General features: G+C 44.4%; 5 protein-coding genes across 5 annotated transcripts; 4 read left to right on the top strand and 1 right to left on the bottom strand.

Moving 5' to 3' along the window:
• Positions 1 to 3,664: 3,664 nt before the first annotated feature.
• On the top strand, positions 3,665 to 5,278 carry CCR75_008458 (uncharacterized protein; the record flags this gene model as incomplete). The annotated part of the gene is made up of 1 exon (XM_067966510.1): positions 3,665 to 5,278. The coding sequence occupies one exon, from the start codon at positions 3,665 to 3,667 to the stop codon at positions 5,276 to 5,278; it is 1,614 nt and encodes a 537-aa protein (XP_067823096.1).
• A 233-nt stretch (positions 5,279 to 5,511) lies between these two features.
• CCR75_008457 (uncharacterized protein) lies at positions 5,512 to 5,865 on the top strand (the record flags this gene model as incomplete). Its single annotated transcript, XM_067966509.1, has 1 exon — positions 5,512 to 5,865. The coding sequence occupies one exon, from the start codon at positions 5,512 to 5,514 to the stop codon at positions 5,863 to 5,865; it is 354 nt and encodes a 117-aa protein (XP_067823101.1).
• An 832-nt stretch (positions 5,866 to 6,697) lies between these two features.
• Positions 6,698 to 7,536, top strand: CCR75_008456 (uncharacterized protein; the record flags this gene model as incomplete). The annotated part of the gene is made up of 4 exons (XM_067966508.1): positions 6,698 to 7,041; positions 7,107 to 7,214; positions 7,268 to 7,376; positions 7,441 to 7,536. The coding sequence occupies 4 exons, from the start codon at positions 6,698 to 6,700 to the stop codon at positions 7,534 to 7,536; spliced, it is 657 nt and encodes a 218-aa protein (XP_067823100.1).
• A 45-nt stretch (positions 7,537 to 7,581) lies between these two features.
• CCR75_008455 (uncharacterized protein) lies at positions 7,582 to 9,672 on the bottom strand (the record flags this gene model as incomplete). Its single annotated transcript, XM_067966507.1, has 1 exon — positions 7,582 to 9,672. One exon carries the CDS (start codon positions 9,670 to 9,672, stop codon positions 7,582 to 7,584), a length of 2,091 nt encoding a protein of 696 aa, XP_067823099.1.
• Positions 9,673 to 9,783: 111 nt separating this feature from the next.
• Positions 9,784 to 11,650, top strand: CCR75_008454 (uncharacterized protein; the record flags this gene model as incomplete). The annotated part of the gene is made up of 8 exons (XM_067966506.1): positions 9,784 to 9,974; positions 10,073 to 10,133; positions 10,292 to 10,312; positions 10,947 to 10,968; positions 11,026 to 11,168; positions 11,224 to 11,268; positions 11,327 to 11,609; positions 11,634 to 11,650. The coding sequence occupies 8 exons, from the start codon at positions 9,784 to 9,786 to the stop codon at positions 11,648 to 11,650; spliced, it is 783 nt and encodes a 260-aa protein (XP_067823098.1).
• Positions 11,651 to 13,757: the final 2,107 nt, after the last annotated feature.

Below are 13,757 nucleotides of genomic sequence, written 5' to 3' on the forward strand. Positions count from 1 at the left end.
AGTCCTGTTCGTGGAGGGAGGAATCGGTCTGATAGCTTTTCGCCTTCACCGTCCCCCTCACCCGAACGACGCTCGACTCACAGTCGGCGTCACCATCGGTCTCCTTAACCAGATGGGGGTATGTGACCTCATTTGGGTCTACATACCGTTTCAGACGACCCACGTAAAATACGGGGTGCGTCTTCATATACGGGGGAAGGGTGAGCCTATAATTTAGGTCTCCAACCTCTTCAACCACCGTAAAGGGCCCAATGAAACGCGGCAACAACTTCGTAGTACCTCCAGGTAGTACAGAAATTGCATTTTAGGTAGGGTAGAAGTACTTAATAGAACTTTTTTACTCACTCTAAAGCGTTCAAAAAAATTTGCGACCGTTTCAGTCCGCATTTTCTTTTTGCTTGTCCTGTGCGCTTGCCATTGCGTCACGGACTTTAAGTGTGATGGCTAATCGCTCATCCACAAAGCGTTGAGCCTCGCTCACGCTTTTAGCATCAAACTCGCCTATGATACTACCAAGAGGTTGGTCATAACGCGTAGTTTTATTGACCACTGCTAAACTATCAGGGTCACTAGGGCAAGTTTCTGTCTTTGAGATAATACCCTCATGGGTCATCGTCATATTGAAGAAACAATGTCCCTCTTTTGCACCGAGCATAGTGAGGGGCCCTCCCCCACTAAGATTCGGGTTGCGCACAAACGAGACTGGCGTCCGAGGATTGCGCAGTCCGTTTATTTAAAACGGTTACTCACCCGTACTGACCTCTCGGCCGACGGCATATACCAAGGCATCGCCGAGGCACTGTTGAATGATCGCTCCTCAAGTAAGGCAATTTGAATTTTCTCTCCATCGTCAAAGGCACCTTTCTTAAAAAGGCCTGTCGCGATGGGGCGTGCCATAGTCCGTCCTTAAACGTGAGCACCTAAATGTGCTCTGGAATCGGACCTACGGTATTGGATGCCGATAGCGAGCGCATCTCCTGCACACACTCTTGTTCGCCTGTCGTGTCCCAAAGAAGCGTCCGAGGCAACACCTTGTTGTTCGGTGACTTGTACATGGAGCAAACCTTTTCGTTAAAGATTGCCCATGTATAAAAAGCCCTCCCGTCCGCCGTAAGCGACGAGTAAGCTATCTCTGAGGCCATACCGCCCAGATGCGACATGGAAAACGACATCATTCGGGCTGTCATCCTCGATGAGCTGCGGTACACCGCATTGCTCCACCGCTAACAGCCAGTGGACAATCGTGTTCACTGCAGTTCCATCAAATTTGGGCGGTCTATCCGAATGGGCCTCGGCTGATGCGGTCGGGCGGAGAGCATCTCAACAATCCTGTTGAGAGCCTCGCTCCGAGCCTGCTCATGTCTCAGCTCATCCTAAGTCTGAGTGCCAGACTCCGCCGCAGCATGGCTTTGTGCCTTGGATGCGACCCTTCGCTGTCCGAGCACGAACGCCTCAAATTGCTCCAACTGAGCAACATGTTGCTCAGGAGGACTACTCAAGAGCATGGCCAGGGCTTGTTCACCAAGTCCCTGCGCCATGTGCTCAGCCATGACGTCGCTTAGTCCTCGGCTTATAGTGCGTTGGGTGAGGTCGCTTAGGCGATCACCAATAACCTTACTGCACGTGAGAGAAGACGGTCAAACCACTTCCTCCGTGTGCTAAGGCGTGTGCTTAAGTAGAGCGTGACCGCAATAAACGCGCCCGCCTATACTTGGTAGCACTTGAAATTCTTCCAACGACCCGCATCTCTGAGCGTGTACGTGAGGATGAGCCTCGATATCGATTGAGCTCATTTTCCCCATCTCTCCGATCATCATCGGGAGTCGGGTGCTGTAATCCGGCTCCACGTGCGCACTTACGTTCTAGGAAGTAGTTTTCAAACTGATTTATATTTAATCGTATCCGATATGAATTTCCATTTTTATCCAATCCTAAATTGCCATCTCTGTATATATACACAAATATGTATTGTGAGCGTATCATCTTTCGCGTTACGGATGACGCTAGCCGTCATTCCCGCTAATGAGAATGCCCTCAGGGATATCACATACACAAGGGTGGGTCACAATGTGAATCACACCCAAGTGGTGGGTCTAATTACTTCACTTAAGTAATTGATCATCCCTTAAGCACACAAAGTGTACTTGTAGGGGATCGTGTAACATAGGGCAACTTTAGCCCGTTACATATTTCCTCATATTGGAAAAAAATATTAATGTAACGGCACACCCCGTTACATGCGGTGTACTCGCAGTCTACAATATACTACAGTCCTCCCTCTCATAATTAATATTTCGAAAACTGATAACTTCAAAAACTTATAGGATATGACGGCCACCGTGGTTGTTCTCAGTTCTCTAACTTTTAACTTACCCGATACCTAATAACCTTGAATAATCTATAGGAAAGAAGCTACAAGTTAGCAGAGGGAGGACCGTGTTACACGTTATGTATGAAAGCGCACTTATGGAAATTTATGTAAACACTCAGTTGAATGCAAGGTATAGACTGTTTCTTTTAGGCAGCCGCTAACAGCTTCGTGGAACGCTGGAGAAGAAAAAGGCTCCTAAAGCCGTGGTAGCAGCCGTAGATGTGAACAAATAGAATTTATCGGGAATTGCTGACGAGATGGTATCATTAAACCTAACTGAACTTTGCTTTTCACAGAGGAGGAAAGGAGGATGACACAGAAACAATCGCGGATAAGCCAACTTGCGCGGTTTGATGGCACGTAAGTTGACTTGAGCTCCTGCACTACTTATGCTGCTGTTACATGTCCATGCCTACTGAGAGTGCTGCGGATATCTAGCCCGAATCGTGTTGAGATGTACAAATTTGCGATAAAATGGGTGGATCCGAATCTGCTGTCTATTTTTTTAAATGTGTTTGTGTCAAGGTAATTATGGTCAGATCAGATTATTCTAGATGGAATGTTGTGCTTGTCTTTATATTTATTAGATGTGTTAGTAGATGTATTATGTCGCTTATAATAAGAATTATCTGTCCTCATTTACACGATGTGAACCGGGAGGTAAGATCCGATACAACCATTGGTATTGATCAGCAATTTTCTGTTTATGACATCTTCAACATTATTAAGTAATGGAGTTGTTTAAATTGTAGTCATGTCTGTGGCCGTAGTAGTTTTTTTTGTCTGTGGCCGTAGTATTAATGTCTGTGGCCATAGCGGCTGCCTTTCTTTTTCCTTGATATTGTATGTATCCTGCAAATGATAATGACAGGCTGTTTTGTGAAATCGTGATCTTTATTCCTTGGCCAAATTAACATTTTCTTTAGTTTTCCGACTTTGAAGCACCGTAATCACCTTATTACAAGGTCAAACTGATTTTTGTGAGATCATTTGTCTAGGAAGCCACCCTCTCAGATCGATACATTGACACGTGAGGTGCGTGACATTGCAAGCGTCTCAAACAAAATTCCTTACATGGATGGTAGAATTAGGGTGGGAGAATAAATAGTTAGCAAGCATACTGCACCTCCGCCCACGATTCACTAAAGCCTGTAGCAGATATTCTAATTGGCTGGCGCGCACACATCCCGCCGCATTACAATTTTGAAATTTTGCACTCACCTTAGCTAACAATTTTTTGTGCATGGTTCTCTAGTCTGCAAGCTCCTAAAAGAATACAGAGACTCCAGCAGTATGAATGCCAGCAGTAGCCCATGGAACATGGCACCTAAAGCCTCAAATTCAGAGACCGCAAGCCCTTGGGCCGTATCTCCGATTCAGAAAAGCAACCCTTTTGCATCCCGCAATACAGCATCTCAATCTGCTGAGTCAGATTCTGAACTAAGTATCGATGGACTCTCAATGAAGGAGGATTTGCCGAATCTATCGGCGTTTTCGTCAGCCTTTGAGCCAAAAGTAGAAAAGGCGGGAGAACTTATTGCAGGGTCGAAAGCAGAGCTTGGCTTACATGCAGGACACTTTCCTCAGAATTCTACATGGACATCGATTGTGACAGAGCAGGTGCAGGTGCAGAAGACCGAAGAGCTGATTGCTTATGATAAACTCGCACAGCAGATACCTGGATTTGTGCCGGCTAAAATATCAGCTGTGGCTGAAGACAAAGTAGTAGAGAAGAGTTTGCTGATGGGAGTGCAGCCACAGGTAGAGAATAATGAGATGCGGTTCACGCAGGCAGAAGCCTCCGAGAGTGCGTGGACGGAACATGTTGATCGAGATGCTTATGCCAACGTAGCTAATAAATTTTCATCTAAAAAGGTACCGTCTGAAGAGGTTGCCGATATATTGAAGGATCAAGCTATTGAAGAAGTTACTCCTTTTGAGGAGTTAAAGAAGCCTTCTGACAAAGCGCCTTTCGAGAAAGCACCAGCTGGTTTAATTGCAATAAAATCGCTTCCGCGTAAAGACGTGATCAAAGCAACTTCTGACATCCGGAACACACCTCTTGTGCAAAAAGCTCCTTTGCAGGAGAAAAATTCGATTGACGCGGGTGAGACGGAAGAGGTGATCAACAAGGCTGCTGAGGAGATAAAAGGCCATCTTTTTAAAGCTCTTTCCGCTGATAAGGAAACGGAAGCAGCATTTTGTAAAGACATGACCAGTCTACCAACAGAAGATGGTGCATGCCCCTGGACGAACCCGCCGATGCAAGAAGAAGAAAGCAATGCGGCATTTTCGCTGACGAATTTTGCGCAGAATGCCGAGGAATCGGCGCCAGTTGTGGCGAATATTCCCGAAATCACAGAACCCCCGACGAATTGGGTTCATAATCTGGTGCCTGGAGACATAGCTGTCGAAGGAATCACAAATGGAGAAGCAGTGGGACCGATTGAAAAATTAATATTCGACGGCAATTTGTCAAGTAAAATTCCGATTCTTGAAGATCCCGAGCTTGAGAAAAGGCCAACTGATTCGTTATCGTGGAATACCGTTCCGGATCAAAAATGTGTGAAAGAGATTGTTACACCCGTGCGGGAAGTCGTTGTAGGGCCCATAAAGGAAGATTTTGCTGAGCCGGTACAGGAACCTATACTTTTCAATCAGACAAGTGAGAATTTTAAGGATACAATGCTGCTGACGCAGAAAATCTCTGAGGCAGCAGCTCACGAAGCGGAAAAGGCTAGTGTAGGGAGTGAAACATCTGAGAGGAAGGCCACTGCAGAAGCGTTCGACTGCTACATCGCTAACAGCATAGTCAAGGTCGACAAGCTTTCTGAAGTTGAGGCAATCACCGCTAACTCGACCAATGCTCCCGAATTTTGCGGCATTTCAAGCTGCAGCATAATGTAGCTTGCATGATTCAATTCTAGCTTCGCCATGCGGCGACTTGAAGAAAATTGAATCAACCTAATGTGGTTATCGCAACCGAAAGCCATTTAGTCTCCTTTTCAGCGAATATGTAGTAATTAAATGGTCACACTTTTAACGACTTGGGTCATGTTTACTACATAACTTTTTTTCCGTTTTCTGCAAGCCAGCCTAAATCATTTCCAGATTTGCGTCCTCCAATCAATTGATTGACAATGTCACATTCGCCGTGGAATGCTGACCCCGTGACTGGCCAGAAGACAAAGATTAATACTCCTGCACCTCAAATGAAAACGGAGGAGCATGCTGTGTGGAACGCCGCGCCAAAACCTAACGTCAGCACATCTGAGAAGGTCAAGGACAAGACGCGAAACATGTTAGAAGATGCAAAGGATATAAAGGCTAAGGTGACTAGCACTGTTGAGGGCTACAAAAACGACAGTGTAGCAAAGGTAAAGAAGATGAAACAAGAGCGAAAGTTGAATCAAGAAGTAAAGAAGGCTGAGAAGGAGAAGAAAGCCGAGGAATCAGCCGGCGCTTGCGGCCTCTGTGGCTGCACGGTCATGTAATAATCGTATAATGGTATCTTGCAAGTGCCATTATAAGAGATTTTACAGAGGTAGCTATGTAGTAAAATTTAGCTATTGAAAGGGTTGGTTAAAGCTTGGGTTCAAATTGTAACAGTCATTGCCTTATACTCATGTCCTTAGACACGCTTTAAAACCTCGCTTCGTTTTAACATATGCACTTTAGCAGCAAAATATTTGCGCATTGAACCAGTTGCCACTTCATTAACAACCTGTGCTTAATGCAATCTTTTTCCTAGTCAATACTTAAAGTTGTAGTGGGTGTCACAAACCACGGCTGCAAATGTTTGTCTGAGATTTACCGCCCTACGAAGAGGTAACCACAAATTTTTTAACAGGGCAAAGAACTGGCATTGCAACAAAGCATTAAAGCCCTGAGACCAAATAGCGCAAAAAATTAGCAAATTACGCACCATTAATCCAATTCCAGGTAGCCAGATCGTGTAACCTACGCATTTGTTACCATATTGCCGAATTAACTCACGAGTTTAGCAATATATCGTGGTAGACTTTTATCAAAAATAAATAAGAACACTTGTGAGCGTCAATGTATAGCTCGACATGCTGTTCGTCTAGGCTGCAGCTTAAGCTACAGCACCTATCAGACGTCAAAGCTCATATAATTTATTCTGGAGTTTCAACTGGTAGGAATACAGAGAAGTAATTTTATCTTCTACCTAGCTGAAACATATCTCTTTAAATGGCATTTGAACAGTATTAAATTCCTGATAGCATCTGATGCTGACCATATATTCTCGATTCGCGCCACATTTTGGCCAATCTTTGTTGTCCTCAAACCATCAAAACTAAAAAAATGCAAGATAATCACGACCAAAGCCACGACCACGATCACGACCAAAGCCACGACCACGATCACGACCACAACCATGGTGGCGGAGTGGAGCATGCCACCGGAGACTCTCTATATCCATTCATTGATACTAGCAAGCTGTGGGTGCTCAACGCGCTCGATCCACGTGCCGCATCCCACCCCTTCAAGCCGTTCCACGAGCGCCAAAACCACTCGTGCTTTTTGGCCAGCAATTACGATGATCCAGAGCTTATTCTTTTTATTCCATTTACAGAAGCTGTCAGCATAAAATCTATCTGCATCTCAGGCAGTGCAGGTGACGGAAACCACCCTAAAGCAATTAAAATGTACACTTCGAATTAAGGGAATTGATATCAAGTTTGACATATAAAATTGCAATGTTACTGCCCAGGTTCACAAATCGAAGCGACATGGACTTTTCTAATGTAAATGAGTTACAGGCGCAACAGAAACTAGAACTTATTGAGGACGATACCGGCAATCTATATTACCCACTTCAGTGCGTAAATTGTTGTCAGACAAGAATGCCAGATTTCTGACTAGTGTTTATAGAATGCGCAAGTTTCAAGGTGTAAGTAGCTTGACGCTATTTGTTGAGAGCAATTACGGAGGCGACAAGACCAAAATTTATTATATCGGTATAAAAGGCGAAAGTAAGCAGGTACGGTACTTATGTAGAGCAGGATTGACGGATAGAAATTGACAGAAATCTACATGATCTGTAGTGGCGTCACGGCATTGTGGAGTGCGTATATGAGGCTCGTCCTCAGCCGGCTGACCACAAGATCAAGGACATTAACGGATCAACGTCGCTTTTTTGAATCTAAAAGATTTCGGATTAAAGGTCAAGCATAAACACTCGCAGCTTATAAAATATTTAGAGTTTGCTCTGAGGCCTTTACATTCAGTTGAAGTTGCTGAAATTCTGACAGAGCTTGCTCTACAAGAGAAGCCTTTTCTTCTTCTCGTTTTCGCTTGAGTTCGAGTCCGCTAAGCATTTGATATAAATCTCGGGCCAAGTCATTTTGTTCATGCACTTTTTGGAATATATTTTCCTCGTGATCATCATTGTGCTTATAATAATCCATGACAGTAGCATCGATTATCCTAGACTCAGATTGGTTAAACTCGTTGTCAGTTTGCGAGGCACTAATTCCATTCTCTATTTCTTCCTCATCTTCGCTTAGACTATTTTCGGCAAGACGTCGAGTTTTGCAAGCTGCGTCTACCGAGATCGCCTTATCGTGTTGCTTGCTGTCTGAACAATCATCAAAACGCTTTGGATCAGACATTTGCGTCGAGCTTATCTCATAAGCGATTGTGTTAGTACCGAAGTCAATGTTCATTGGAGCTGAAAAGGAGCAGTCTGACTGCTCACTTTGCAAATTAGAAATTACAGACGCAGTGTCGAAGAACACCTCCCAGTCGAAAGGTTCGTTTGCTGCGAAATTGTTTGTGCCGTTTTTGTTTGATTCTCCAAAGTCATTTGATTGTGCATGTTGATTCCTACAAGCACTATTATGCTCATTAGAATACCCTTGCTTGCTGGAATCCACAATATTTTGACTCGTAACATTGCCATTGGAATTTTTTGCTAACGACCTGATACTGGTAATTGCATCATTTTTCGAGTGGTCAAAACAGCTATTCCGTGCCGAAGCCGACCAGTCAACAGATTCGTGTGCAATTAAAATTTGACTTTCTGACAAAGACGATCTTGCTTTGATACACTCAAGCTGGTGGTCATCGTAAAGGGCACCGTCGATGTAAAGTGCGTTGTCTCCAGAAAAAGAAATAATGTTTGAATCGCCGTTTGATCCTGATACAGGATGCTGGGAGCTCAAGCTTGCACTCGATTGCTTTGCGCTTAGCATCTGTGCCAAGAATTTGTCACGCTTGATAATCTCTTGCTTACAACTGTCTACCTCCTGACGCAGCCTTTGCTCATTCACGGCATTGGCCTTCTGCAGCCTGTCGATTCTAGATGCGTATCGTGAGCAATTGTCACTAACATTTTTCGTCTGCAGTAAATCAATTTCAGATTGCAAAGTCTCCACCAGACACTTTTGAGATTCACATTTTGTCCTCACTATGTCTATTTGTGACGCGTAGACGTCCTTGATCTTTGTCGTCTCTTTCAGCTCCTCGGTCAAGTGGTCACGGTCAAATTTCAAATTGTTTACTTGCTCGTTAAGAGCTTCAATTTCTTTCTGTTTAGATACGTTGCATGCTTCGGCCTCTTTTAGATGATCAGAGACAACACGTAGCTCCTCTTTCTTCCTCTTGTCAAACTTAGCGAGCGCCGTCTCTAATTCATATAATTTTCTCTCAAGACTTGATTGCAGCACGGAGCGCTTTAAAATTTGCTTTTCCAGCTGTTCAATATGCTTGCGATCCGCTGTTACCTTGCTGTCGTGCTCTCTCTGCATCTTCTTAAGCAAAAAACCTAGCTCATTACGTAGTTGCTCCTGATTATGCAATTCTTCGTGGAGTGTTTCCAGCTGCTTTCTTACTTCATGCAGCTTCTCCCCCCGAAGGGCAATAATTGAAGGCGCCGGGTCAGAAGGTTGGGTTTTGCTTTTTCTGCAGCAACTATGCCACACATAGTGTCCAGTTGCCTTTTTTTTCTGGAATCCTTGAGAGTGTAGCAAGTCGTTGCGCTCCTGGACCACCTGCGCTGCATATCGCTCTAGAAATTGTTTTTTCTCTCTCTCGCTTATCGCCTCGCGAGTGAGCAACCGAGAATAGCTCTTAACTTGCTCCATATCCTGCTCAAGTGATGATGCATAGAGGCGCAGGTGCGTCACCAGCATCTCTATCTCCATGTAACGCGGCAAGATCTGCAGTACATATCCCAGAAGTCGATGTGGATCGGATGTAGGCGGAACAGGAGGCAAATCAAGAGCCATAAGCGTTTGCTCCACCTCATGCCACCCTCTCAGGTCCGAGGCGTCCATCAATATACACTCTAATACTACTTACTACACACAGCTCAGTTTTTACCACAATTAAGGTTGAAGTGACAATCACTCGTTTAAATCCACATTTCTCCGCATTTTTCAGGCGTCATGGACGACGAAAGCCGTACGAGTGAGACTTCAAGTGTGCGAAATAGGGAAAAGTTTCACACAGCATCGGCGATCGCCGAATCAAATGGCGCGGGCGGCGGGTCCTCGTTATCTGCATCACACATCCGGCCGCAGCTGCGCTGCAATGCGTGCTGGGAGCCGATCCTCCCCGACGCGCAATCTGCTGAAACGTGCTACCGTACAAGCTGCGGACACTTATTTTGCGTAACCTGTAATGGTTTGCTCGCTTTCAATGCTCGAAGTGAGAACAAAAACTGTCGTGCTTCAGGAAAAATGCGCTTACAAGTACTTTGGACAAGGAAGACTGCAATGTCCCGCCTGTAGCGTTGGTAAGTGATGAATTCAATCACTGCCAGCAAATTCAGGTTTTTAAATATGCACTGATGAGAACGCAACGAATGAACAGATCTCAGCCAAGCGTATGTATGTAAAGGTACATTGAGTGAGACTTGCTGATAGCAATGTGTTTCCCTTTTGTTTTATTAAGGCAAGGCGGGATCTCCGAAACGTAAGCATGTAGATAGAACGACTAGATAATTACTAGAAAAACTGACAAATCTGAAGGACAATTCGAGGCGTCGCGGATTCTAAGGTATACTTGGTAAATCGCTTTAATGACAGCGTGTCCTCATGATAAAATTGATGTTGACAGAGAACGGAGGTGTGCTTTTTGAAAATTGATCGTCATTGTAAAGCTTTGAATTTTTGACCCCTGAGCAGGCAATATGGGAAGAAATGATGGCGGACCCATCGTCGTGCTTTGGTACGGTCAAATTGCTTTAAAAACACGCTAATGTAATGGCTTGGTGACGTGCTTGAATATAGAACACTTTCAAAACGCTTTAGGTGGTGCAGAGAATGCTAACTTCTCGTTAATATTTGATTGCGGCTGACTATGCTTGCTCTTAGATTTTATCTTGGAAAGTGCCACAACTGAATACTAGTGATGCTTTTGTTGACATCAACTTTTTTTGCAGTTTCAACTCGCACAGGATTCCTTCAGGCAAGTATAGACAAACTGAGTTTTTCTTAATTGTACACAATTGCTGAATTACGACTTCTAAGCAGACAGGTGCGACTTGGTGAACTCATGCAAGCCGAAATGACTTGTGGCATAATGTGACTTTTTTTAAATCGTATAGGAAGAGATTAGACGCCAGCAAGGTTTGTTACGATAATATCCATTGATAATAAAATTATACTTGATGAATTGCCATGAAGCGGAAGAGCAAAAGGCGTTCCAAGTCCAGCATGGAGAGAAATATATTCAACTCAAAAATTACACTGACCAATTAGAAGCGGAGCTACGCGAAACAAAGTCAAAGATGCAAACGCTCACTACTTCGAACGACGAGCTTCGCGAGGTAAAATTCTTTTAAAAAAATTAAAAGGTCGTATCTTTTGCTCACAAGAATTTAGGCATACAAGGAAAAGTCAAGAAAATGCCGCAACTGGGAAAAAATGGTGAGACTAGAATCAAATAAGCAGCCATACGATTAGGCAATAATTTTGTGTTAAATAGTGCAAAACGTTGAAGGGTCAACGTAACGCCCGACAATTTTCGTCTCCACCGCGATCCACAATAGAAGGAGCTGGAGTTGGACAGCACAACGGTGGGGCTCTCATCCCAAAAGCTACCCACTTCAGTCGTCCTTCAATGCGACCGTTGGCAAAAAACAATGCGATCGATGCATCTTCTCCGTCTATGCGGATTTCAATGGCGAACTCGAATAGACTAGGAACTCCACACTTAAGTCAAAGACCAAATGCTGGCATGTTCGATCGCTTTTTGAGGCCACCGATAGGTAAGAATTTTACTTATTGGACAGAAGAAGCTCAGAGCTAAGACAATCATGTCCACAGGAGGGGCTTTGCGTTCATCGGCTCAGCCATTGGGCGGATCAAGGACTCGTATTATACGTCCAAAGACGCCACTGCAAGCCTCTCAGCGGATCGGATTCCTTTCGAGGCGGTGCGCATACTTGTATTACTAAAAGTTTCATATGCTGCAGCTGATGCTGGTTTGACAGGCCAAACTTTCGTATGTGAGCGGAAATGGATCAGTTCCCGATAGCGTTATTATCCCCAAATATATGATATTGAATTATGTCATCGAAAAAGAAGATGCAATACGCACGCAGCAATTCTAGCATCCTAAAGATTCGAGCTTTTGATAGGCAAATGACACGGGTTTGCACGTCAGCTATCAACCATAAATGTGTGTGGTATACATTAGGGATAGTACCCTCTCAACATTGATCAGTAACCTTATCAAGATAGAAATCTTTTGATAATACGCATTAAGAAACAATACAAGGCGATAAGGCGTTTTTGAAATCTTTTAATAATACGCATTTAGCAACAGTATAAGGCGATAAGGCATTTTTACACTTTTTAAACAAAGTACAAATCCTGTAAAAGGGTGTCCCGTTACATACATATTTTTACCTATACGAGAAATAATAAAGAAGATTAAATTAGGGAATTCCTAAACTCACCCTCGCTTTTTCCTTAACTCACCCCATCCTTTTTTAGCCAATCAAATGTCATGATTATAGCCCATCACATTTCATCAAATATATCAGCGTCAAAATCTCCGTGCACGATCAGCGACGTTGAAATCTCCGCGCACGACTAGCAACATCATAATCTACCGTTATTCATCCACTTTCTAAACTAGCTACACTACTTTTCTGCAGGCGCTATAGCTTACACAACACCCGGGATGTCCTATAGGAATACAGACAGCGATACAAAAGCAAACAGTCCTTTTAAAGGTGTTTTTTAATAAGCTTGGCTCTCGCTATTTAATCATTTTGCGTTGGCTGATTGATGCCAAACCACTCCAAACTAACCACACTATTTTCCGCAGGCGCTATAGTTTACACAACACCCGGGATGTCCTCTAGGATTACAGGCAGCGATCGAAATATATACCTATCCTCGGACCCCTTTTGTAGGCGGGCACGTCTTAATGCGGCCACGCTCTACTTAAGCCCACATCTTAGCACAGCAAGGAAGCGGTTGGACCGTCTTCTCTCACGTGCAGTGAGGTAGTTGGTGGGCGCCTAAGCGACCCCACTTAACGAACTATACGCCGTAGACAAAGCGACGTCACGTGTAGGCGGGCACGTCGTAATGCGGCCACGCTCTACTTAGACACACACCCTAGCACAGCAATGAAGCGTTTAATCAGCTTCTCTTGCGTGCAGTGAGGTAGTTGTGGTGGGCCAACGCACTAAGTACTTTGATTAAGTGTCGTCGCGGAAGTGGTAATCCGGCGCCTCGTGCGCACTTATCAAGTAGAAAGTAGCTTTCAGACTGATTTATATTTAATCGTAAAATTATAAATACCTGTTTTTACCAAACAAAATGTCATCTCTATAGATAACACTTCATATGTATTGCGAGCGTATCTTTCTAGATACCTCGCGTAACGTATGACGCTAGCCGTCATCACGGATGATGCGAGGCGTTATCCTTCCTAATGTGAATGCACCCATGCGCATCGGATGCCGCTAGGCGTCATCCCTCCTAATGTGAATGCACCCATGTGCATCACATCCACAAGGGTTGGTCACAAATGTGCACCACACCCGAGTGTTGGGTCTAATTACTATTATTTAGTAATTGACCATCCCCTTAAGTACCAAATGTACTTAACGGGGACTGTGTAACATAAGGGCAACTTTAACCCGTTACACATTCCCCCTCTTTAAGAACGAATTTACATTTTAAAATTCGTCAAAGAGGAGAGAGGAACTGCGAGCAGCTTTACGCGCCGCTAGTTCACTCGATCACTCTAGCGCACGTGTTTCCATACACGGCGCCCAAGATGCCACCTAAAAGGGGCCACGTTGGTGGGTCGTCTGCGAAGACGCCCACTCAACCTCGCACTAAGCGCACGCGCCGCGTTAATTCGCCGGCCGCGTCTAATGCCTTAGTCGGAACGC

The sequence above is a fragment of the Bremia lactucae genome, linkage group LG1 (genome assembly GCF_004359215.1).
Source record: "Bremia lactucae strain SF5 linkage group LG1, whole genome shotgun sequence".
Taxonomy (NCBI): domain Eukaryota; phylum Oomycota; class Peronosporomycetes; order Peronosporales; family Peronosporaceae; genus Bremia; species Bremia lactucae.